Raw genomic sequence first — 26,291 nt, 5'->3', positions numbered from 1 at the left:
AAAATAAACTTTTTAGAATGTAAAGCCTGTCTTAAAAAACAGGGGCATAGAGTTTATAAGATGAGGGCATTAACCAGGCATGGAGGGCTTAACAAAAGCTATCATGCTGTATGTATGGGATATGTAGGAATCAAGAATCTTTACAAATTCAATTGTATTTCTTAATCGCATTGTTGGAGGAGCCTGGAACAAATAATGTGTCTCTACTCTGCAGCTGTTATCCATATGACAATAAACCTTTGAATCTCTGCAGGCAGACCCAGATTGATACCACGCTGATGATACTAAAAGTCAGTCTACACCATCCTCTCTTGTATGATTTGCTAAAACTCATTTTACTTCAGCATAAACCTTTTTATTTTATTTAGCCTTTATTTACAGGTGTACAATCTCATTGAGACACAAGGTCCCATTTTCAAGAGAGACCTGTCAGTGGTAACCTGGTGGTAACACTACCACACAAAGCTACAGACAGACAGGACACTAAACACAGAGGCAACACTAAAATACAACATCGTAAAAAAAGTAGTCATTGAAATCCATATACAGTAGTCAGATATTGCAGGTGCAAACACCCACAGATGATTTCTCCAGCTTTTTTTAAATTAGTTTAAAATCCGTGATGGGTATCAAACTGGTCAGCTTAAGTTCCTGCTGAAGTGTGTTCCAGGTCGAGGGGGCAGAGTATGATATGGCTTTTTTCCCAAGCACCGTTCGTACTGAGGGGATGGACAGAGTGATGTAATTTTGAGATCGTAGTCTATAGCTGTACTGTTTGTGTGATATGTAAGTGGATAGAGGGGCAGCAGTCCAAGCATAGCGGTTTCGATGAGTTTGAGTGACAAAAATCAGACCATACATGTTGTGTCATTTTGTGGTGTGTATGAGTGCCAAACTGTGTCAGATTATGAGATATAGATTCATATGGACCCAGATGGTGTGATGAACTTCTAGTGAATCGAAGCATTACGGTGTTATTGGAAATAAAAAATAAAAGCAGATGTGACACAGCATTTAATACATCTAAAAACCTCCAAGGGTCATGGACAGTGAAAATAAGGTGACATTAAATTCTAAGAAGTGATTTTGTGGTACATTTTTTGTGGCTTTTCTTAAGCTCACCATTGTGTTTTTCATAATTGCATGTCACATTTTGACAACATTTCTCTCCTGATTATCAACTTTAACAAGGATGCGACAAAAACCACAGCCGCTTAAACTCTTCGCCCTCTCAGTGCTCGCCTCAAAACATTGTTGGCAAACCACTAATAGTTCACTGGTTTCCTAAATTGTCATTGTAACAATGGAAAAGCAGCTCAATGAAAGCCTTAGGGACGTTTAATTATATTGTTTTTGTTCAATTGTCAAACTCTTACCCGGCTTGTTTAAGACCAAAAGTCAGACTGGCTTGATTTCTATATTATTCAACCCACAATGCTTATTAAATGTCACTCTTCAGTTTCCACTCTTTATCACCTCAGTAAACCTTTTCCTCAGCAGTTATTGGTCTAAATCTTTAGTTTCAAGTGTTCTTTAATACAGTTGGATGTATGTTAAGATACAGAGACATGTCTTTGATTACTAAAAATATCTTCAGCAGGAACCATGTGTTCAAATGTAGATGATTGATTGGGGTAAAATGAAATAAAACAAAGCCCCATGTTCATGTACATTTTTCGGCCCCCTAACCAAGCAGATAAAGTGAAGTCAAATGTTTACATAAAATCAACTGGATGAATAAAGTGAAACAACATGACGATTTAGACTATTTAATTAAAAGCAACAAATATATAAATGTATTAATTGTGTTATCTTGTTTCTTTAATCTGCTGTTTTGCTATTTGCTATATAAATTAAGCCAAATGCAATTCTTGTAAACCATTTTATTGACAAAGCTATGGATATCTCATTTTAATACAAATTACCTTATTTAGTCCATGCTCTTCTATCTTTTTTTCAGTGGCACTGCTCTTGTTTTATATTTGTGATATCCATGCTCCATTTGCTGTTTCATGTGTAACCTAGATGTTAGTGAATTGAGCAGTCAATTTTAAAAGCTGGCCTTGATGTGGTGTACAAAAATGACATAAGCCAGGATCAATGTCATAAAATATCTGAAAATAGGACACGTCCTGGGACCTAACATATGCTGCCTTCATGTGAACTTGATTTGTTTTCCTGTTGACCTAACATCACTGTGATCAGGGACCTTTATTGACACACTTACAGGCATGTGAGTGCGCTAAGGTTTCTTTCACATCTCAATGGTTGCATAACATGATTTGCCATTATCTGTTCCGGCAGTTCATTCTTAAAGGGCATAGTTCAACATGATTCCTTTCATTGTTATATTACATTTTGTTATGTACGGATTGCACAAACTAGAGCTTTACAGGTTCTGGCCAGGTTAGTTGTTTCCAGTTGTTATGCTAAGCTAAGCTAAATGGCCTCTGGCTATAGCTTGACATTTGATTGACAGGCATGAGAAAGGTAACAATCCTGTATTCTAACTTTCCCAAAATATCCAACTCTTCCTTGAACTGACTGTAATTGATTACTTATTTAGTAGAGTCCTTGTTTTACTCCTTATTTTCCATACATTATATATAGTTTACTATTGTGCTATGTTTCTGTTGACTCACCATAGTGGGCTCCAGCCTTGTCGACATTAAGTGCACTCACATACTTTTCTACAGAGGTGTATGTCAAAACAGATCGACAGAGAGAGCTCAGCTAAACACTAATGGTCTGTCTGTTTATGAGCTAGCTGTAAGAATCTCTTCATGCTCTCACTCTCTCTTTCTGTAAAACCATTTACCGGCACTTAAATCTATGTTAAGTTTCTCTTGTAGAAGTCATGCAAATCCAAACACCATCTGATGGTATGTGTTTGTCTCTTCTCTTCATGTCCTAGCAGGTGATTTTGCGTCACTGCCCAAGTGAAGCCTGCAAAATATTATTTATACAGACTCTGCACAGAAGAGAGGATACTCTTGAATCAGTTTTGACTTATTTGAAAGTCAAGTCTTTTAAGTGTCTTTAGGCAAAAAGTACATGAGTAATGTAGTAGTGTAAGGGTGGGTTCAAACGGTATGTAAAGTGAATTATAGACATTGCACAATTACATGCATTTTCAGTGTAAACATGAAAGTGAATTCACCCAAGATTGGTCAAATTTAGCCGAAGATTCATGACGCAAGTTGAGAAAGGTAAACATTTTAGGGACAGGAGCAAAATAACAAACATCCTTTTCATTCTGAATCATTCCAAACCTACCTTTTCAGATAGATACAACAAAGACACACCCAATCATGTTTGTGTACAGTATATCTTTGCTGTCAGTACAATTCTGCAAAAACAATCATGTGCAGCTTGCAGAAAGGAAGTGGAACATTTGTTTCAGTCTAAATGTGCCTTAGAAGTGTAGGTGTTGTTGTTTCCTTTTCAATATACATTCAACAATAAACTTCAATAGACTGATACAAAATAGAAAAAGTCAAAAAACATGGCTAAACAAATACTTAAAATTACAATGGCTTAAAAGGGAACAAGAAGTGGCCACAAGAGAAAAGCAATGGCGCCCTGGAGTACAAGAGGAAAAAGATCCAACCTCCAGTTAAACCTAGCTTGCCGCCACTACTTAGCCTGATGGCTGTGAACTTATGAAAGCAGCATGATGTGAACATGACAGTTTAAACAGCAGTTAAATCTCCGCCCGGGGCCATTAGCCTCGCCCTCCTCCTGACTTCATTCACTTGAGAGGAATTATCCTCTCACACCTGTCTGCCTCTCTGCACCTTTGCATACCTTCCTGTTGGTCTGTCCACTTTCCTGTGTGTCCGCCTACTGCTCACACACACAGATGTGTATATGCACAAAATGGTGTGCTTTACATAGAGAAATATTCTGGTTCTTCTGGTTTATGAATGGCTTCTGGAATAATCTGCAGCAGGGAAACGGCACAACATAGTCACAGTTAAGCCTCCCATTAATACCAGCAATTATTTCCCAGTATCTGCCCAACTGTGTGTGTTTGTGTGTCTGAATACATTGTTCCTACATGCCTGTACTCCCTAGTATAGAGCGTAATTATTTTTCTGCAATTACCTCCAGCACCTGCCTCCCTGTCTGTCCACGAGCTGACCTGTCTGCATGCAAATCTCAGAGTTGTTTTTCTCTCAACGTCCTGTGGGAACAGACGCTCCTGAAAGAAACCCAAACAAACATGCAAATACGTTTTTTTTAAAGTTGAACTATACGATAGATATTGGGCAACTCTCTGAAGCTAATTTGCGGAAAAAGTAACAAAATATTGGAAAATCGTGTAGATAAATACGACATTTCATCAAGAAATTACATCCTGTTATTTTACATGTTGACATGGTTTAAAGCACAATGTGTTAAGGCTTCACTTCCACCTATTTAAAGTAACTTTATCAAGGGTTTTATTATTGTTATTGTACTTGAAGCAACTATTCTTGATAGCCCTGTGATTTATCTGAAAGCTTTGCTACAAAAAAGAAAAAACAGTCATTCACACAGGTTACGTTTGAGGTGTTTTTGTTTACATCCTCCTCACATTCACTTACCCCTCTAATCTCAGCCCTCAAACTACCCTCAGAAGTGAAGATTACCTAAAATCATCTGACTTCCAACGACAGTGAGTCTCACAGTGGACACACAGTAATAACATGTCGGCCCCTGAGGATCCGGCCTCCATGTCTTCAGACAGATTAAATCCTTCCTTCATGATAGATTTAAAATATGTGTTCAGTCTAGCTTGTTTAAACCTCATCATTAAGTGTATAAGGCTCATGAAGGTGTTGTTCATTCATGTCTAAAGTGAACCTGATGTTCATTCGGATGCTTTGGAATTTACTTCTTAAGCAAGATGTATGAATAGTTGTTGTTTTTTGTTTTTTCATGGTTAATTCTTTACAATTATTCATAATGCATGTCCCCCGGTCCAATACTCCACAATCAGACTATACAATTTACAGCCTAGCTTTACATTTTCAGTGCTGTTACGTTAGCTAGTTAAAGGAGGCAGGAAACGTTTGTCTTGAGACAACATGTTATTTTTGACGAATTTCTGGTTATGGCTGACACTGAGACAGGGTTAGCAAACAGAGAGAAAAAATAATTGAACAACAGAGGTTATAGCACGGATAAAAACAAGAGTCGTCCTTTATAGATCATTCACAAAGAGAAAGAATTGTGGGATATAATGATCCTTAGTTGGCCATTTTCTTTCTAGACTGGTTAAAACATATAACCACAACATATATTTTTAAGAAATATGGTATTCAAAAATTATTTTTCCCTGTGCTTCCTGAACAATTGCATGTGCTGGGGGCGCCAATGTCGACATAAAAAAACGTAATCGTAGTTTAATTATGGGTTTTGTTTCGCAGCAGTTGCATGCAGAGATAGTTTATGCACTGATGGTTATAATCAGCCCGACAAGGTTTTTGTGTGTGTTAGTTAGACTGCAGCCTGTATTTATATATAGACACTCTGTCCGGCTGTAAACACACTCACAATGTACTCTCCTGTCACATTTTTCCCAAACATCATTACAAAGTAAAACAGCCCCAGCACATTTTACACCCCCTCTGCCATGTTTGACTTTGGAGTAAACTGTGCAATTTCCTGTGAATTAGCTCTGCACCTACGCCGCTGCCAAGTGCACTTAGAGCCACTACACACTGTGCAGGTTGGAGAGGCAGATGGAGTCCAGCATGCAGTCCTTCTCTTTGTGATGAATTCACATTGAAAGACTTAGAGAGACTCGCAGCTAACCCAAAGTATTCTGACAACTACTTTCACAAAACAGCTGTCTCAGTTGATGAAGTGATGGAAATATATTTTTATTCTGCAACGTGTCAGGATGTGAAGTGTTTATTGGCTAAATGACAATGATCTATTTTCAATTTCTCGCTGATGCCTCAGGCTGCCAAAAAGATTTAACATGAGTTTTTCTGTGTTTTTTTAAAATGACACCTCACCAGCAACAGCCAGCAATATATACTGTTAAACAAACATATAAATATATTCAAGTATTGAGATATTCCTCGTTATGTTCTGTAATTCGGAATTTTCAAAACCTTTTTCTGAACCAGCACCATGACCGATTACACATTTCTTTAAAGTGATGTCATTTTCGTCATCATTTCAAGACAGATTCCTTCAGGATGCAATCCTCTGTATTTATTCAACATCAATTTATTTCCTTTCTCTAGTATTCAGTGAGGCTGCAGTGATCTAATGGATGGAGACAACAGACGTCAGACTGATTATCAGTCCCTGCAGCTGAAGACTGGAACAGACAGCTCACCGATGTCTTTTATCTTCAGAACAAAATGAGTAGAGATGGATTCACGCAGCATCAGTGTCCTGCAGCAGTCACATACATCTTAATCTCTCACAGCTGGCAGTAAATGTCCTACTGATGTTTGCTGTTTAACCAGAGCACCATGCAAAGGAAGGGAAGACAGGCGCTGAAGTCAAGACAGATTTCCATTTGATTCCTCGCTGATCAGGCATCGGCATTTTACAAATATGCTCATACTCACGTGCATACACACACAAAAATGAATATGTAGGGCATGAACAAACTGTATACACACACACTAAATGCATGGTGCAGACAGACATTTCATGGCCACTGGTTTGAGTAATGACAGCAGCTGATTGCATCAGAGTTCAGGGCAGGGAGGTGAACACACACACATACACACACACACACACACACACACACACACACACGATGCAGGACTGTGATGAATCCTGTTTAATCCTGTGGTCAGAGTGTCCCAGGTGGGTGGGGTCAGACCTTCTTCTCAGGGCTATCTGTTACTGTTTCAGCCTGATGGCATCCTCAGATACAATGGTGGCTTTTATTCACTTTCACACAATACAGTGACACTATTGAGGAAATTATTATTGATTATATGATTGGTTATTCAAAGGAGGTTCTTAATGTTTTAGGAAGTTTGGTTCGGTTCTTCAACCTAAAATATATGTTGCTACTTTTTGTGTGAGATAATGATAAAATTAAACTTATTTTGTACATATTTTTACAATACTTATATCCTTCTTTTAAACTCAACATTTGCAGAGTATATATGTTGATTTTTCTTTGAAAAAGACTACTGATCTACTTTTTCCCCAGGTTATTAATACTCTATAAAACACCACTGATAAGCATAACATTATTGTTGCTAAGGAGGATCAAAGTGGAGGCGTGTGGCGCAGTGGGTTGTGTGTTGGTGTTCGGATCAGGGGGACCACAGGTTCAAACCCCACTGCAGTCAGCATGTCGTTGTGTCCCTGGGCAAGACACTTCACCCCAAATTGCTCCTGTGGGGATTGCCCACAGTATTAAGTATGTAAGTTGCTTTGGATAAAAGCGTCTAACAAGTAGACCTAACATGTAATAATAAAAAAATAAAAATAAAAGTAGAGAAGGAAAGAGGTTAAAAGACAGAGCATTGGATGTCAGATAAATCATCAGAAGAAGACAGACGGGAGGTAAACACTGACAGGAACAAGGTATGGGCTACTCTGGGATTGTTTAAGGACTTGTTAGTAAACAGAAACTGTGAACAGGCCTCACTCGGGCTCCATGATCAACCTGTCGTTCTTTTTTAATCAATGACCACTTCGCTGCACATCATCCCCTTACATATTTACTTACTATAATGAACTTTCAACTAACTATCCATTCAGAAAATGTGGCTGAACCTTGGATGTTAAATTATTACGTTTGCAATCTTCTCTCTTTAGCCAATCAGAAACGACTATTCTATGTGGCCATGGTAACCCCGCAAAGTGCTAATGAACTGATACCAAACCTGGACTTATCAAAGACATAATGTAAAACTCATGAACTCTGTCAAAACGTGTGCCGTTTAAGTGTTGACCAACATAACTACACACAAACAACTAATAGAGCAAATAGCTACATTCCGTTGTTGTAGCATTCAAACTGCGCAATGTAGCCAATGGTCCTATTATGACTTTACTCCACTTCCGGATAAGGTTACCGTCAGTTTTAATCAGGACAGAAGCGGATCTGTTACAACATAAACTGGTCTACCACAGCAGACGTCACTCTACCCTCTTTTTGGGGAACAATATGCGCATTTTCCCCTCCTACCTCCCTCCGTCCCTTTCCATGTTCTCCACTTCTCCCTCTCCGGCCACAAGTGTTTGATTCGCTGTCTGGCCGTGCATATTAATGAGCAGGGGACAGCGGGCTGCTTTTAAAAGAGCAGGCGTGAGAGAGAGAGGAAGAGAGAGAGACCTAGAGGAGAGACAGGAGGTTCATCCAGGCTCAGGACGCACAGACGGAGTTCCGATCAGCTCCAAAGAGACTGAAAGAAAGCACAAACCCTCCTCAGCTCCTTCACTTCTGCACCCCAGCAGACACTGCATGTGGATTTTATTTCGAAAGACTTTTGTCGATTGATTTTCGAGGAATCTGAGTTTTAGGAGTTTGTTTTTAAAGAAACATTTGTGTTTGTTTGTTACCTTTGAAGATGCATCGGTGCACGGCGGTGCTGCTTTTGTTAGTGGTGGCCTTATACGTCTTTAGCGCAGAAGGTAAGCTATTTTTGTTCAATTTTAGTAGAAGTTTATTTTATTTTTTTATATAATTGGAGGTGTTTTGGATGGAAGATGTGGTGATGTAACTGACTAGCAAAGATTGGGTGGAGACAGATTTGCCTAATGTACTTTTTTGTTGTGTGCATGAACGTTTAAAAGTAGGCTAGTCTTTCCATCCAGAGTTATTCTAAAACAAGAGTAAAGTTGATGCCAAAGATCCCCAAATCTCCAGCACAGTTTTGGAAAACAACAGCCTAGCTTAAGTGTATCAGTGGTGTGTTCACTTGCATACTTATGCTCACAAAAACACTTTATGTTGATAATATGCCACCTGCTGCATGCAATCTTGTAATTTAGCACTCTATTAACAGCCTTATTTTACCATACACTTTTATAAAAGTAATTATGAATACCATATCACAGGTTACATCATATTATTGTACTTTGAAATCTATGGTCTGAAAAATGAGCCTTATGTTGACCCAGCAAGCCTTTTCTCACCCTGAACACCTCTCTGGGACTCTGTGTTTCTGGCAGGACAAGAGAAACTCACCATATGTAACTGACACAGTTTAAAGCCAGTTTTCATGGGGCCATGTGGAGGGGGGGCTGTTGTTTTTTGTGAATAACATATTTAATGAAAAATAAATGTTGAACTTAAAACACCTGCAAAACTTAAACGTTATTGAAATATACATAGAGGAAGACAACAACTTTTAAGGAAAACAACTATGCATGTTTACAAGGGCCATTTTTTGTCTTTGTCAGCTCTTTTGAAAGCAGATATTGGTCAAATGCACTCAACCAGCTTCATAGTTTTGAGCAAAAACAAGAGAAACCAATGAATTACAAACCAATAACTTTCACTCTGCTACTCTGTATTAACTACATGGCAGGATATACAGTCAAGAAGAGAGAGGCTCATACCAAAATCTTATAGACAGTTAGAAACCATATCACACAGGATGGATACATAACCTTCAGTATTATGAGTTTGTGTTGTCCGGGGTGTCTGTGTGAATCCTGACACATTTAGTGGTCGGGGTGAGGACAGTTAGACGTGATGGATGAAAGAAACCTTGGACTATCCAGGTCATCACCCGCCATTACAGATATACAACCAGGAAAAACTAATTTCCTCTGCCTTTATTCTGCAGCGTAAAGTCACAATAACTTGAAACCTGCAGGAAGGTGTTAGGCTGAAACAAATGTAGATACAAATACCTAAGAGGTGTGTTACCCAAAAGTAAAATGAAGAGGGTTTTTTCCATTCAATCCACAGGTTCTCTCTGTTTACAATCCATTCAGTGTGAACTGTTGCATTGGATAAACTGCTAAACTAACATTTATTTGGAAGTGGCTTTAAACATATGTTCAGTACAACATTTGCAAAAGTTTTACATGCAAACTAGAATAAAAATCTATTAATTCTCATTCAGCCTTGAATTATGTATTTATTCTTATTTTTCAACATGTTTCAATGCGACCTATTGTACTATTTTGTACATAAACTAAGGAGTTCGTTAAAGAAGCAGTTTTTGTAAAGCCTTTGATGATTAAATATTGGTTCTGTCAATCTCCCCTTGTCGGTCCCCCTTGAATTTGCAGTCAAATCACCCCTACCTCCTGTCTGCAGAGGTAGTGTTTAGTCTAACTGTATTAATCTGTCGGACAAAAGACAGTTTCCATTGTGTTTTAAACCCCCAGTATTACAAGTTCATTGTGTTACTTGTGTCAGTCTGACTTGTGTGTGTTTGATTTCTCTGCAGCCTACAAGTGCAAGTGCACCAGAAAGGGACCAAAGATCAGATACAAGGATGTGCAGAAGCTGGAGATCAAACCCAAACACCCGTTCTGCCAGGAGAAGATGATATTGTGAGTGAGACATTTCATCTCTTTCACTCTCTCATTCTTCCTTTCTGTAAAGCTCTTTCTCTCATCATTTCCTTTTATTTCTTCTCTTTATCCTTCATGTCCTTTATAGGATTTTTTCTACGATCATGACCTGTTTCTACCCATCTTCTCTATGCTTGTTTTTCTCTACTCCCCTCCCACCTTTTCTTCTTCCCTGTGCTGGCACGCACTACATGTCACAGTATTTGAACCTGTTTGACTCCCAGGTATACAACCGTGACTGTGCAAAGGCCATAAGAATATTTGGCGTCCGTACAGGCTTTATCAAAACACTGTCGCCTGTGCTCAAAGCACTTAGGAGTATTAACAGTGTGATGACTAACTGGTGATTTAGACATACACATGCTGTCAGGAGCATGAAAGTATTTATACGTTGGAAATGTGGGGAGAAAAGAAACAACCCTTTTAAACAGATGACAATCTAATACGAGCCTTAGTGGAATTTCCAGGCATTTAATGATAGAATATCAAACAGTTTATATCCTACTACTCATATGTTGTGTTCAATGTATACATCACATACAAATGCATCTTTGGTAAGATACGATAAGATATGATAAACCTCTATTCATTACGTAAGAGTACACATCCAGGATTGGACAGGTAAGATTTTGCAAGAATAATTAGAATATAAATAATAATGGAAATGTAAGTAACAGTATGAATAAAAATAACAACAATAGCATTATTTAAAACAGATTATTTGGTACATAGTGCCATATCGAGTAACAAATAAAGACCAAAATATTTGATTTGTTCACTTGTCTTCCCCTCTATTTTTGTTTCTGGGAATTATTACATCTCAATGGCAGGGTCAGTGTGCAGTTTTAGCTTATTTGTTGATCCATACCCCTATACTCTCACTCTGCTGTCTGACCTTTGACCCATACAATCAGAGCTGTAGCAGACAGACAGCTATTATGTTAAATGTTAATGTTGTGGAAACCAGCTTGATTGTTAGGTCTCTTCCTCCAGAGGGATTCAAACTCAAACCCCCCTGCGGCACTCAGATAGAAAACTTTGAATAAATAACCTTTAAAATTATATATATATACAGTCTAGTATATCATTTTTACAATGATCTTGGGTCAACTCCTGCGAGCTGAGTCTCAAACATAGCTAGAAATGTGAACTATCATTTCCTTGAGTGATTCATTTGAAGTTCCATGTCAAAGCTTCATGGAGGAGCTGCAGATGGGATGTTATGTCAGCCTCCCTGGAGACCGTTTTATGTTTTTAAATACAAAACTCTGCTGCCATCTGCTGGCAAGTTACAAAATCACAGAGAGAACACGATGTGGTCAACAGCTTGAGAACCGTATTCTGAGAATGTGAAATATATCTTGTTTTATTTTAGGGACCAAAATGAATTTCTGTACATCATTACATTATAAAGTGAAGACTTGTTTAGGGTAATGTATTAAAGTGGATTATAAAGTTTAAATAAGTGTCCAAGGAAAGGATGTAGGTCAACACCATGAGCCCGTAAGAGAAGGACATCTTTGTTTGGGCTTTATGATGACATGTTTAGACTGAACACTAAGATATTAACTCTACAATTGACAATAAATCTATGTTCATTTCTTTATATTATTTTATTATAATTATTATTTATTTATGTTTTCTACCTTCTCATTTGCTGCTTTTAAATATATAGTTTTAACTACATTTCATCTTGTTGTCTATGCCCTGAAATAACATAATTTCTTAAAATGAATATACATTTTTTTATAAATAAACGTATGTGCTTAGTCAACTATACTATGAGACAATTTCAAACATTCAGTTTGGGTAATCCTTGTGTTGGGGTTAAAAAAAACTGTGCTAGAATTGTGTGTGTGTGTTCCCCACGACACAGCCAGTATTTAATGCCTCTATTAGCATGAGATGGGGGGCCACCAGGTGCCCAGTGAAAAACGAATCTTAGCGGGCTCCGGAAAGCTCCAAGAAAGAGAGCGGGAGAGAACGAGTCCCCCTCTGGCCTCTGCTGCGGCCGTTTGGCTTTCCGAGCTCAGTTTGGCATTCAGAGCGCCCTCTCCCCAAACTGCACACAAGCCCGGAGCCACAAAGTGTCCCTGTTTTCTCCGAATTTCTCTTTTCTTCTCTTTTCCAATCAGTCTTTTAACTACCTTTTCTCTTTCAAAACATTATTCACCATCTTTTCTTTTTCCTATCACATTTTTTTGTTATTGTGCCCTTTGTTTTTCTAGCTGCCTCTCTAATAACATTACAAGAACAAGCCCTTCAATCTCTAGAGAAGTATAAGTATTATCAGCAAAATTCACTTAATTTATCGAATAAAATGTATGCAGGATAGCCAATGAGTGTATACATATTATATTATATACAGTATAACTTTTTTATTTTGTTGCTATGAAGGTGAAGCTTATGTTTGTTACAGCAAAGTAACTTGTTGCAGCTGTCTAATACATTTGATTCAAAATAAATGGATTATTTCCCCTTTAAATTGAGTGAAGTAGTGGTTTAAAGTAGCAGAAAATGGAAATACGCCAGTAAAGAGTTTCTTTCTCTTCCCTATTGCCCTTAAATACCTCCTTTAGCTGTTTCCCTTCCTTCTCTTCCTGACTCTGTGCTTATGAAACCTTTTACAGACCAAATTAGAGCCAGTGTCTGCAGTCAGCCGCCCAGGTGAATGACAATGAGGAGGAACTAAAGCAGTAATGAGGATTACGTTTCCCCTCTCTATGGATAAACATCCTGTGTGTGTTTGTTATTGCAGCCTTGCAGATATGAGTCCATTGGCATGCACGCATACAAAAGCACTTTAATGTTCTCATGCACTCAAAGCTCATTTCTTCACTAACAAAGCTCATACAGCTGCCCCTCAAACCCACACAAAGGGACTGAATGAGCAGGAGAAAAGATGCAAAACTCTTTAACTTAAAACCATATAACCACTGAATGCTGTGTTTTTATTTAGAGACGGGTCTTTTCTCCCCCAGTCAACTTATTAAGCATTCATGGTTTGACGAGCCTTTGAGTGTGTCACTGGATGGAGAGGCCCCACGGCATGCTGGGTGTTTTTCCCACAATTCACTTGTTTGGCCTGAATATGCCACATGCGGGCAGACTGTCTCTACCATTGCCTTTAGCAGAGCAACTGATTCAATGAGCTTGGATGTCACATTTTTAAGTGGCAGCTCCATAATATTACTGCTTTGCCAAGTGGCTGTCGGCCCTGTGCTTTTCAATGGGAGGGCTTTTAACTGCGGGAATGTTATTGAGGGCGATTTAGAATTGAATCTAAGGTTTGCTGCAAAACATGTCAAATGTGCTACGTTTTGATAGCCTCTATTCAAAATAAATCAGATTCCCTTTCAGATCATTTAAATACCCCCTTAAATCTGTATTTCTACTTGATTTGGTTCTTTGAAATTCATTCAAAAACATTTCTCCTGTAGCTGGACTCAGACTTCTCTCTGACTGTTTAAGATTACATGGTTATGTATTACTCCAAACATATAATGCAGCCTGATAAAACTACCTTATGTAACCGAATGATTGCACTGAATTTCAAATTTGTATTGTTTAATCTCCACATTTTATTTTCTTAAACATATAACTTATTATGTCATAACCTGTGCAATTCCATCATATGTGAAAACATTTAGATTTGATGTTTAATGCAATATATTTTGGTTTTCAACAGTTTACTAATTCATTATAATGTTGTTATTCTCTCATTGTTGCACTATTCATTCAATGCAAATGTCCCTGTTGTGACACTTATAAATTAAGGATTACCTTATCTTATTACGGTAGCAAGCATATATTGCTGTCCCAGTTTAATGAGTGAATATTTGACATTTTGGCTTGCTATCCTGTTATTAGTAGAATAATGGTGTATAATATTGTGTTATTATTTGAGATGTTAAGCTCCCTTTGAAGAAGGCTTACATGAATACAAAAATAAATATCTTGCACTCTTGAACCTTAAATTGAATGAAATGGGAATGCATAAGGTTAAACATTATTTTAATATGTTTTAATAATAACATTTATAGTATTCTTTTTAACATATGTTGGTTGTTGTTTCCTCTCAGTGTGACGATGGAAAATGTGGCTCGGTTCAAAGGGCAGGAGTACTGTCTTCATCCCAAACTTCAGAGCACCAAGAATCTGGTCAAGTGGTTCCGCATCTGGAAGGACAAGCACAGGTAAAACTCTCATAATTCATGACAAAACTAGATACAATATTGTGTATGCTTGAGTTTTAATTCCTGGCATTTTTATTTTACATCCTATAATTAAGATAAGACCAAAGGAAAACACCTTAATGGAGCACGCTAGAAGGAAGCTAAAGGAAACACTTATCAAGAGTATTTCATCACAAAAAATAACTGTGTTTTGTTTCTTCCTCAGGGTGTATGAAGCCTAAACCCTCGGCCATCCAGCACATGTGGATCAAGTGAGACAAGAAAAGACGATAGCACCACCACGACTGTTTTTGCGGAGTACAAGATGTTATCTACAATCAAACTGTACTTCTTTCCTCTTCTGCCTGAGACCTGTCAAGCACATTAAGAGATATCCTTAGTTCTTATAAATATATATATGGTGTTGGGCTCGTTCTAGTCGGCCATCACTGTAGTTACAGTCACTCACCACTCCAGTCTCTTCAACTGTAGTTAAACTTGTCCAAAAGTGGACGAGACTCCACCATTTGTGTTCAGTTGTTACTTAAAGGGATTTGATTTTAGGTTTCTTACAAAGTTAAGAATGTGTAATTCTGAAGAAACAGGAAAACTTTCCTTAAGAAAACAAAGTGGGGGTGTTTCAAATGTTGCTTTTTTCAATCCTCTGTATTCAGTATGACAGGTAGGACATTTGTACAATGCCAACATTTAGGATCTGGCATTTAAGAGGTTTTAGTCAAAATGTAGCCATAACTTTTCTCAATGTGATTCTCTGTATTCGCAGAGGAGCGGCAGTCAGTGTACAGTTACATATAATACAGACGTTTCTATTGTTCAGTCCCTCGGCGCCCATTGTGTAAAATATTATCTTACTAACCGGCAGGGTGTAGTTTCAGTAGATGTTAAATACAAATATCAGATGTGTGTGCCATTTCTTTGTACAGTACATTCTCTGGGTTGGAGGAAACATTTGTTTTTAAAAGCGTATCATATAATTAATAATTATACTAAAAAAGCAATTCTGACAAAGAAGCTATATCTGGCAGGGGATACCCGGACACGACTGTGTAGGATTGATTCATTTTTGGGTTTTTTTTCATAGGATTTGGCGACAACAAGAACTATACAGAATATGTTCAAACTCATCGTTCAAAATGGGCTTTACATTGTATCATTCTGGTATGAAAAAAAGCATTTGAAGGCGCCTGAAATACTTCTCTATATACATTTTGGTAATTTTATCTATATAAAATCACAAAATACAGTGTAACTGTCTCTTAAAATCCTACGTTGCTGTTCATACTCTTTTACATCTATTTTATTTCATTTAATCTTTTATTTGAATCGGGACAGTGCACATTGATGAACACTTTAAAACAAAATAATGCTTACAACTGTAAATGAGCCGGATTTTAGCTTTGAGCTCATTTCCATCCGTAGTCCCGTCACATATTATTAGATCTCCTGAACAATCGAAACATGTTATTATTCTGTAAACTGTTGATACACTTGGTTATTATATCGACTGCTGGGTGTTGACTTGTTGCCATGGAACTGAATTCACACACGAATATATATCTGCATATATACAGAAACAACACATTTTATTTACATTTTAAAGAATGTGCATTTCTCTTGTTTTATATCTTATGTGAAAAATATATAAAGAAGCATTTTGTAAATGGACCAGTATAGCCTATATGTTAGTGAGAAGGATTTCAACTTAAGACTTTATAGTGTCGTGTATATTGTATTACTGCATTATTAGTTATGTTTTTGCTATTTAAATCTTGGTTTGGTAACAGAAATTGGGAGGGGGAGTGTTTGGTCCGGCCCAAGGGGAAATATTGAGTGTAAAAACAATAAACAGAGCAATAAAGTGTCTATAGAACAGCTCCTGTTTGCATTCATTCACTGAAGTAACTTTTTACAATCATACAATTCTGTTTCAGATGTGTGAGGAGGAAGATGTTTAACATCAAGTGCTGTGAGACAAGCAGTCCACCAGGTGGGGGCAAATACCAACCGATATTTGTCATGTGAAAAGCAGGCAACAGTATTATTATGCATGTTTACAGTAAACAATGCAGGGATAGTTTACCTGTAAACATTTCAGCCGTTGGGATTTAAAAGTAAATGATTGTGCATATTAACATACAGATTCTAAAGTCACTTTCCATACAAAGAAGGACACCAATTCCTACTTGCATATTGGGGGGCTAAAAGGCAAAATAATAATATTTTCTAAAGTCAATATCATACTGTAAATGATATTTGTGCATTGATCAAATCTTGAATCATAGAATGGTGCGAAGTTTCACAATATAAACAAGTATTGAAAAAATGAGAAAAATATGTTCAGGTAAGTACACACTTCAGTTGAACCAAAACCAAGCTTGACAAAGCGTGTTTAAGACTGACATAAAGACACTTTCACGATATCTTAATATATTAAAATGTTGATATCACTATGGCAGCTGAGCAAACTCGTCTGCAGATGAAGACGGTGAGATGAAGATTATCTCCATCTGATTATATTAGAATTTTGAGAAATTTAAACAAGTTCAATTGTGTATAAACTATGCGTTCTTCTAAAATAATTGGTAATAAGAAGCCCCTTTATTAATCCAACTATAGGGTTTCCCCTATAGTTGGATTTTAATACAAATATACAAATATATATATATTTGTTTTAATACAAATTTGGAATCAATATGATGCCATGCCCTCTGTCAATCAATACCTATACAATGGTTGCCATAAAAAGCTTTTCCTCTGGGTGCGATAACAATTTTTTTCATAGAATGTATAACATATGTCAATACCATTTATCATCACAGGGGGTCTTGCTCACACTTTTTTAGGTTACCTACTCTACATAAATTGTGACATAAAAATGGAGTTGATTAAACTAGTCAATAACGACAACACAAATCATTATCACAGATAATTAAAGAAACAATTATTTTCAAGATTCAAAGGTTTGGTTTTCATGTGCACAGTAGCTAAAGTGTCGTTATGGCAATGAAAATGTTTAGTCCCAAGCTAATTTAACAATGCAATATGAATAAGACATCAACAATAAAATAATAACAAATAGTGCAAGGGAATGTTGCACGTGACCAATATACTAAATGCGTAGGAAGATGTAAAATAGACTAAGATGAGCTACAAACAGAATGATACATACAAAACTTTACAGGAATAAATACTGCTTATTGTAGTAGTAAATACACATGGGAAAAGCAAACAGATGAATGCTTGATGCTTAATTATCATATTTTGTGTCTGATAAATGCCACCGTCTGCATTTCTGCTGTCTGCAAGGCGGGGTCAGTGTTTGGCAGCTGTCCCCCGCTGTGTTGCTAGTGAGAGAGGCGGGGCCAGTATTTGGCAGGTTCGTCCCTTGAGGGTGTGTAGACCAACTCGCTAAGCAACGACCTGCAAACGGGCATCCGAGCAAAAAAACAGGAACCACATTATTATCGAGTGTCTTTGCAATGTTCCCGACGATATTTCTGCAACGTCTTAACTGATTTCATCGAAGTCACCGTCTCTCCAGACATCGGCTACAGAAAACAAACAAGAAATTAATGCATCTTGCTGCGCGGTGCTGTTTGTTTTGACCTGGTAAGATATTGACTGATTAGCTTCCCTTTGCTAACAGCGCTTCCTCTGGTTCACTCACAGCATCTCAGAAGCTAGCTGCTAGCATGCTAAAGCTAACTGTGTATGACGCTCTGTGTTGTCTTTTATGACCAAATATTTCCTACGTGTTTGTTTTTAATTTACGTGCTATATTGGTGTCTTGGTTTAGAGGCTAACATTGAAGTGCACAGTGGTTGTTTTAAAAGGTGTATTAGTTTATTTGTGTTCATTGGGAGTAGCGGCTAACGGCTATCTACGGAGGCAGTTCCATCACATCTGTGGCACCTCCACAGGCTCAGTGAGATCACTCGGAGACAGAAAAGGGGAAAACTGGCTTGAATAATTAAATATTTATGTTTATTATATGTTTTACAAGCAAAACTGAATAATGCCACTTGTTATCAGTTTGGCAGACATTTAATATTGTTGTCGAATACAAGTATTTATTATTTGCTTTTGCATCCGGACTGTAAGACACACTGTAAGACGAGTGTTTTTTGATAATTCAAAACCGAGTAAAAATGCACACTTTTGTCTGAAAGGGCTTTTGAACTGTCGCCGGTAGTTTAATTTTCTGTTCATACTGTTTCTGGAAAGCTTCCTCATTTGCACAGATGCTCCAACAGCTCGGTTGTATTAAACTGTCTGTGCAGGAATGTTCTGGTGTTTTCTGGCAGACAGTGTTTGCCATTAATCTGTTCTGTCTGTGCTTTTTGCTGGTGAATAGATTTTCTGTGTAATAATTGTGTCAGACACGTCGTTTTAAAGGATTGGACAGGCTGACTTTCGTTTCTGGGTTATCTGAAATCTTCTGCTCATTGAATAATCGTATCCGGCCATTGCCCTGAATTAGGACGGATTGTTCTTCATATGGTGTATAATAGGCAGAAGTGTGTATTACAAATATACTGAAGGTGCTGGGTGCCCACGTATAACGCAAACATTTGTAGTAAGTACATATGGACGTTATAAAGCATACATAAAAATCACTGTCACTAATTCATAGGAAGAAATATTGGAAGATGGTTTTGCAGCATTTTGGAGCTGAAGCATTATATTATCGGTCGATCAATTGTTGAGTAATTTCTCGTAAAAGAATACTGTTCCATTGTTCCAGCTTTATATATGATATTAATAGGGAAATATGGATGTTAACTTAAAAAAAACAAGCAATTAATAGACCTAAGCATATGATTTTTTTTCACTATTTTTAGACCTTTTGTGGACTGAACATTAATCCTATTTTTGCAATAACAATTGGCACTTCAATGGCTAATACAAAGTCATTGTTCGCTGCAGTCTTACAACATTGCCAATATCAACACATCTAATAATGATTGCAGTTTTTATAACAATATCTTTGCATTTATCAAATCAGAATTTAAAATATGATTGAAACATGAGATGCAATTCAGAAATAATATCATAAGGTGTTTGATGAAGTATGCAGGGGAAAGGAAACCAAGCCAGTATTGGAACTGAGTTTAAGTAAAAGCCCTCTTGAGAAAAGTACGTTCAACATTGACGTAGAGGAAGTTATTAATGTACTATAAATAACTGTCCTGGCTGGATTGTCTTGCTACAGCCTCTAGCACTTCTGCACTACATGCCTATTAGATAATGCATTTAACAATATACTAATGTACTCTATGGATCTCCCAGGAAGATTGGATGTTGTAATACAATGGGACCTTCCTGGCTAAAGAAAGAGAAAACAAAATAATACAAAGAGCAGGAAACCTTTATTATCTGAAAGAAAAAATCACTTCTGCTGCCGCTATCAGGATATACTAATGATTCGAAGTGCTCACTGCTGACCGGTCTCTTTTGGACTGTGTGCTTTTGGCTTCCTGACTTCAGTTTCTCAGCAACAAACAAAACAATCTGAATTGATCCTGTCTTTGTGGATTACACATGGTCTGTGGTCTTATCTGAGGGTCTTATGCAAAACCTGTCCTATAGCTCACTAAAGTTTAACCTGTTAGCAAAGCAACTGGGTTGTTGTGTAAGAGACAGCAGATATGTCTATAGGCAGACTTAAGTTAAAGGTCAACTTTGCAGTGATGCTGATGTTGGAAACATTTTAGAAAAACTGTTGTTGAGTCAGCTGCTGTAGTACACTGTGGAATAATGGGTTGCACTTGCTTCAACTAATGCAGTCTTATACAAAAGTCCTGAAATACATTTGACCTTCATTTAGGTTTTAGTGTACATTCTTCATTGATTAAACCATTTAGAGGTTGCCGTTGTTGGTGCTGGCTAGATAGTGGATATCTGCTGTACAACTGTATTTGTTTTAGCAACTACTGTAGCTCCAACTATTTTTACTTATTGATTCGCTAGTCATGTACCACATAACCTCAATGTCCTCGGTCGATTCCAGCTCTTATCTGCCTTCTCCAAAAATGACAGATCATATTATGAAAATATCTTCAATATAATTCTTCATTTTCAAGTAACTTATTATACTGTTTTGCCTGACCAATCAATCAAACCCAAAAGATATTCAGTTTCCTTTCAATCAACAAAGACATTTGAGAACAATTGATAAGTTGTAAACGTTTTTAAATGATTATACAGTGAAGCTTTAGCTATGTGTGCCTAATTAACTGCTAACGTATGTTTTTTATATACTTTCTTGACTTCCCAGACTATTTAAAAATAACAACCGATACAGATTTGTTTACATTTATTGGATCCCCAAACTCTGTTCCAGAAGAACATTGTTCTCCAAGAGTTAAATTATATATTAAATCCATTTATCTCAGTGACCTTAATTAAATATTGCACTGTAGTGAGTCAGGCTTGCTGTGATTCATTCTCATTAGATGTACTTCAGCTGAACCGGCAGCCTTTTATGTGAGGGATCTCACGTATGCACATACCAGTGGTGTCAAAACTCTCCAGCCTCCTGCTGTGTGAGATAAGGCCGTGTACGTAAGACGACCCATCGTTTTTATATGGAGAGAAAACACACACACACACAGCGGTCGCAGCAGTGTCATAAGCACACAGCTGCCTGCAGTGTGGGATTGTTGTTGCCAGGTCAGTGAACGGTTGTTTTAGACTGTGTGGACCGGAGCCAAGCCAAACCAAACGGTCCAAATCTCTTCAAAGCTGGACCCTCAACGCCAGAAATTTACCAGATTGAATCCGTCTGCATGTGTTCACACCTGTATACAAATATGTTTCATAACCACCGTTTTTATTGGTTTGAATATAATTAGCTTTTTTACGATTAAGCATTAAACCATTGCTAGTTTGCAGCGTATGATACACTGAACAAAATAATGAGCTGGCAGTCATTTCAAATGTAATCAAGCAGTGCAATTATACAGAAATACAACAATGCAGACAACAAAGGAAAAGGATCTCGTTATCTTCTGGTGTACATGAAGCCACAATTGGCCCAAGGCTGTTTCCCGCAGTGTGGTGCTGACCCGGCCCAAAGATTGTGTAAATGGAGATTGTCCGTTAGGCAGCTGAAATAACAACAGCTTCTACAGAAAAATGTTTTTTTATTCATGTGTTGTTATCTTTCCTAACGAATATCAGGGGCATTCAAATCACATTGCAAAAGAAAAGGCCATACGTAGAAATATATATATATACAATATTTTCATATATTATTTTATCTATCCAGGAGTTATGTAGAACATCACTAGGTTAATCGATTAAATTAATCGGTAACTATTTTGATAATCAAGCAATCGGTTAAGTCATGATTAGATTTTCAAGCAAGAATAGCCATCATCTGCTTGTTACAGCTTCACAAATGCAAGTCTTTTTAGGTTTTTCTTGCCTTTTTATGTTATTATATTAAATATTGATTTAATTTAATTGAGTAATGATCGAACAAAACATTCACTTTGAACATGGCAACTCGTGCCTTGTGATGTTGCATGTTTTGTTCTATTTTCTGAAATATATCAGCTTATTGACGAAACAATGGGTAGACTCTCCACAGTAAAAATATGTGTTGTTGTTAAATCAAATTACAGGTTTTTGTATCAGTTGTATGATATTCCTTGGTTTGCCAGGTATTTAATAGATTGGGCAAAGCGACATTGCCATCTGTTTCCGTAAATTGCTTTTCAATTAACACCCATTTCCAGAAGGATGTCACGGTGTAGTGACGGGGGATCTGGGGAAACAAGCTCTTAATTTAGCTGTAGATATCTAACATCATCTTTATTATGCCTGTAAACTGCTGCAAAATGTTGGATATGTTTTGTGTTAAATCTAACAGAACGGAACAGCTGTGCTGAGCGTCTGTTGGGTTGAAGTAATCGGGGGGGAGAGCATGTCCTCAGTAGGTCGAAGGCAGTACTCTAACCGTCCAGCATCAGCTGAATGTGTCAGGCCACAGGAGAGTCTGCACAGCGATAAAAGTCACATGACTGGAAATACAGCATGAAAAACTGTCATAGCCTTCATCTGTAACCTCAACCACCATTTCCCCCTGGTTGGAGGATTTATGTTAGACTAAATCTGTGGTTTTCAGATATTAAAATTTTTTGGAAATTCCCAAGCAAGCGCTAAATCTGTTTCACACATTGTTCTCTATATCTTAAATGGCAAATGCCCACTCAAAAGTACCAGTATCAGAGTGAAAATGAATACCCTTTTAGAGTGTATTTTGCAGATCAAGCAATTATTTGAATGTGTTTTATTTTTATTAATACATCCTTAAAGGTGGGGTAGGTAATTCACTTCAGAAACACTTTTTGTTACAGTATATTCCATGGAATGCTCTTAACATCCCGATAGCAAGGAATACATTAAATGCTTTGACAATATAAATACATTAAAAAAATGTCATCTGTGGAAGCCGTGGCGCTGTAAAAAGCACGACCAATTATCTGCCTCGGCCCGGCTAAAATAACTGGATGGCCTACCTGCCTGTCAGCCTTCCATCTCGTGCACAAACTTATCTCGTGCCCTCATTGGTCATGTGCGCGTTCGTGTGTGTTGGAGGGGGCTCTGTAAGGAAGTCTGAAGGAAGGGGCAGATTTTTTTTCGGCTGCGTACTTTCAAATTCTAGCGCACTCGAGCTGGTTTCTCCATTCTTACCCACCCTACCTTTAAGTTTAAAATATCATTAAATGTTTTTATAAATTACCAATAAAAAAAATCCAACAAAACTACCTACAGTGACCAAAAAAATAAAAAGACCACTCTGTGTTTCAGTTAATAACTAGTTTATTAGTAATGTTTTATATAACCAAGTTGTCCTTGGCTTGTATCCTGTCGATTGGTTAATGCACTTGCCAATACTCTCACTGACAGATGAGCTAAAGTTAATGACTACATTTAAAGGTTGTTGCTCAATAAAGAGGAGAGAGGGCAACAAAACAGAAATCTCATTAATCTAGTTTGTTTGATCTTCTAGTTTAATGATTTCTAACCTCAAGAAAAAGGAGCCAAAATCTGTAGAAACAATCTACCCTGCCAGTCTCAGATCACGGTCTATGTACTTAGTGATCTGTTCTCACCTTGTTACTAAGACTAATGCTCGGCAAATGCATGAGCTGATAGATTATTTCGACCTTGTCCTCAGAGCGGAGCTTGGATTTGTCAGTATAGCGCTCGTTGGCTTGAGCTGAAGAGAAGAGTTATCAAGTCTGTTTGCTGGCAGCATCGAGTGATTTAAAGAAAGCTGCTAACACTGCTCTGGAGCCATGTATGTATCTCAGACCCAGAACTGCCCCCTAAAAGTCAATGTTTCCTGTCATTACTTGAGCAACCCAATCCCCAAAACAATAATTTAGTGCTTTAGCCGTGTCATTGTACACAGAGGAATACAGGAGCGACTATATTGCAGGATGTTAACAAGACAAACCAAGTGGTGTCATCAGTGTTTCCGCCAGGGGGGGCGTCTTGCCGTCATTTGACGTCCAAAAAAATAAATAATTAGAGAAGATCGAGTTTTTATCGCTTGAAATGACGAAAAGGAAAAAGGACAAGGACATCCCTCTGTTGGAGGGGCAAAGGAGTCTGGTGGGATTATTTTCGCCGCCAGCAAAGCGTGTTCCTGTGACGGAAAGTGTACTGCCGGCAAGCCTTGACAGGGGGTGCTAGTGGAGCACGCGCGTAAACTGCAAGTGCCGGAGCCTTGCAGCGGCGAAACTGAGGCTCCGTGGTAAACTGTGGTAAAATGAAGAGCCGGCTCTTCTTAGTGAGCCGAGCCAAATTATCTGGCTCACTAAAAAGAGCTGGAATTCCCATCACTAATACGTAAAGAGATAGTATCTATAACTTAAGGGACGGCTCAATTCAAAATTCAAGTCACGTGACACGGCAAAACCGCAGAGACTACAGCTCCACATCATTTAAGAATAGTGTTTCTGAATGAACCCAGCACAGCCGAGATACTTAGGCCTCACAAATCCCTGTGGATATGACCTACAGGCTTATAATCATATTTGAAAAAAAAAACATCTGTAAAAACTAGAATACCCTGTCATTTCTGGTATGCTGAGACAATCCTCTGTCTGTCAGTCTGCTTTGTCACTGTTATGATGCTCTTCTGTCTCATTTGGCAGCGTGCTTACAGCTGGTGTTTTGATTTATTGTTTAAACACAGACACAGATAGAAATGACAAGACTAGTACTATCCCGAGTAAGCTTTTTGTTCCGTGTCAATTGAGCCTCATTCAATCCTCGTATAATAGAGCAAAGACAGTTGATTCAACAATGTTCAACCAGATGCTTCGGGATTTCCTCATTCAATCGCTGTAGTCTTACTTCCTTATTGCACCGTCTCGGTTTCCACAGCACCGTCAGAACATAAAGACAACAGATGGAGAGGGATACTTTACTTAATGCAGCAAAAGCAGAAGCATACTGTTTGGTGTTTTAGTGAGCAGTAGTCTGGACAGTGTGAGACAGAGCAAGAGACGTAAGTGATACAGATCAATACTAAATCAATAAAGCTCAATGTCATTTCTCAGATCAGGCCGGCAAGCTCTGCTCGGGCCGTTCTGTGTTGTAAATCACATTTAAACACTTTGTGCACATTTTTATCATGCTTTATCATGATCCTAGATCCTCAGCTGACCCTCATTTTACATTCTTACTTCTAAATTAAAAACAATTAATTGTGAAATGATTTATTTGCGAGATGTTTACTGACAGAAACATTGCAAAGCCTTTAAGAAATGCCCTAAAAGTGGTCAAAAATGTGGGTCCAGAAAAAAATTGAGCTTTTGTAATTAATATATTAAAGGTGGGGTAGGTAAGTTTGAGAAACCAGCTCGAGATACACTTTTTGTTATATTCCATGGAATGCTCTTAACATCCCGATAGCAATGAATATCTTAAGTGCTTTGACAAAAAATCCATAAAAAAACGTCATCTGTGGAAGCCGTAATACTGTAAAAAGTACGACCAATCATTTTAGCCGGCCCGGCTAAAATAACTGGATGGCCTACCTGCCTGTCAGCCTTCCATCTGTGCACAAACTTATCTCGTGCCCTCATTGGTCATGTGCGCGTTCGTGTGTGTTGGAGGAGGGGCTCTGTAAGGAAGTGGCAGATTTTCTCCGGTTGTGTATTTTCAAATTCTAGCGATCTCAAGCCGGTTTCTCAAACTTACCTACCCCACCTTTAAGTTGGGCGTTAAGGTTATATATATACAGAGATTTTGCAAAACTGTTAATCCTGTTGTAACGGTTTCTTTAAACATCCTGTTTTGGATAAGACCAATGTGGGCAATGTTGCAAATAAATGTGAATTATAACTTTACAGTCATATTAAACTGGAAACAACCTATGCATCAATGTGTTGAAGTGCGTTGAAAGAAAATGTACTATATCAGAATAATTCAAAATAAGATAGATGAAATAAATGATGCAGAGGCTTTGGCTGTAAAACAATCGCTAATTTATGCACAGATAATTCATGCAAACATATTCAGTGTAATCGCGGCCCGAGTGTCAACAACAACTCTGGTGCAACAAAA

At 37.8% G+C, this 26,291-nt stretch overlaps 2 protein-coding genes across 7 annotated transcripts in view; both read left to right on the top strand.

Annotated features, from left to right (window-relative positions):
* The first annotated feature begins 8,238 nt into the window (after window positions 1–8,238).
* Window positions 8,239–16,577, top strand: cxcl14 (chemokine (C-X-C motif) ligand 14). Its single transcript, XM_034141377.1, has 4 exons — window positions 8,239–8,607; window positions 10,380–10,485; window positions 14,589–14,702; window positions 14,908–16,577. The coding sequence occupies exons 1-4, from the start codon at window positions 8,544–8,546 to the stop codon at window positions 14,921–14,923; spliced, it is 300 nt and encodes a 99-aa protein (XP_033997268.1). The 5' UTR covers window positions 8,239–8,543; the 3' UTR covers window positions 14,924–16,577.
* A 1,519-nt stretch (window positions 16,578–18,096) lies between these two features.
* The window catches only part of fam13b (family with sequence similarity 13 member B), an 81,841-nt gene continuing 73,646 nt past the window's right edge, over window positions 18,097–26,291 (top strand). For 5 of the 6 annotated variants that reach the window (XM_034140654.1, XM_034140657.1, XM_034140656.1 and 2 more), the window contains exon 1: window positions 18,097–18,311. The gene's annotated coding sequence lies outside the window, so the exon portion shown is untranslated. The remainder of the gene's footprint in view (window positions 18,312–26,291) is intronic. The other variant, XM_034140641.1, reaches the window with a different exon arrangement.

This window comes from Trematomus bernacchii, unplaced genomic scaffold (assembly GCF_902827165.1).
Source record: "Trematomus bernacchii unplaced genomic scaffold, fTreBer1.1, whole genome shotgun sequence".
Taxonomy (NCBI): domain Eukaryota; kingdom Metazoa; phylum Chordata; class Actinopteri; order Perciformes; family Nototheniidae; genus Trematomus; species Trematomus bernacchii.
This window is presented reverse-complemented; position numbering and strand designations above follow the sequence as displayed.

Bases quoted from the DNA above. Each gene is read 5' to 3' on its own strand.
- cxcl14 (XM_034141377.1), top strand. From the start codon at position 8,544: ATGCATCGGTGCACGGCGGTGCTGCTTTTGTTAGTGGTGGCCTTATAC. The intron at 8,608-10,379 runs GTAAGCTATTTT...ATTTCTCTGCAG, and splicing joins ATACGTCTTTAGCGCAGAAG to CCTACAAGTGCAAGTGCACC. The intron at 10,486-14,588 runs GTGAGTGAGACA...GTTTCCTCTCAG, and splicing joins TGCCAGGAGAAGATGATATT to TGTGACGATGGAAAATGTGG.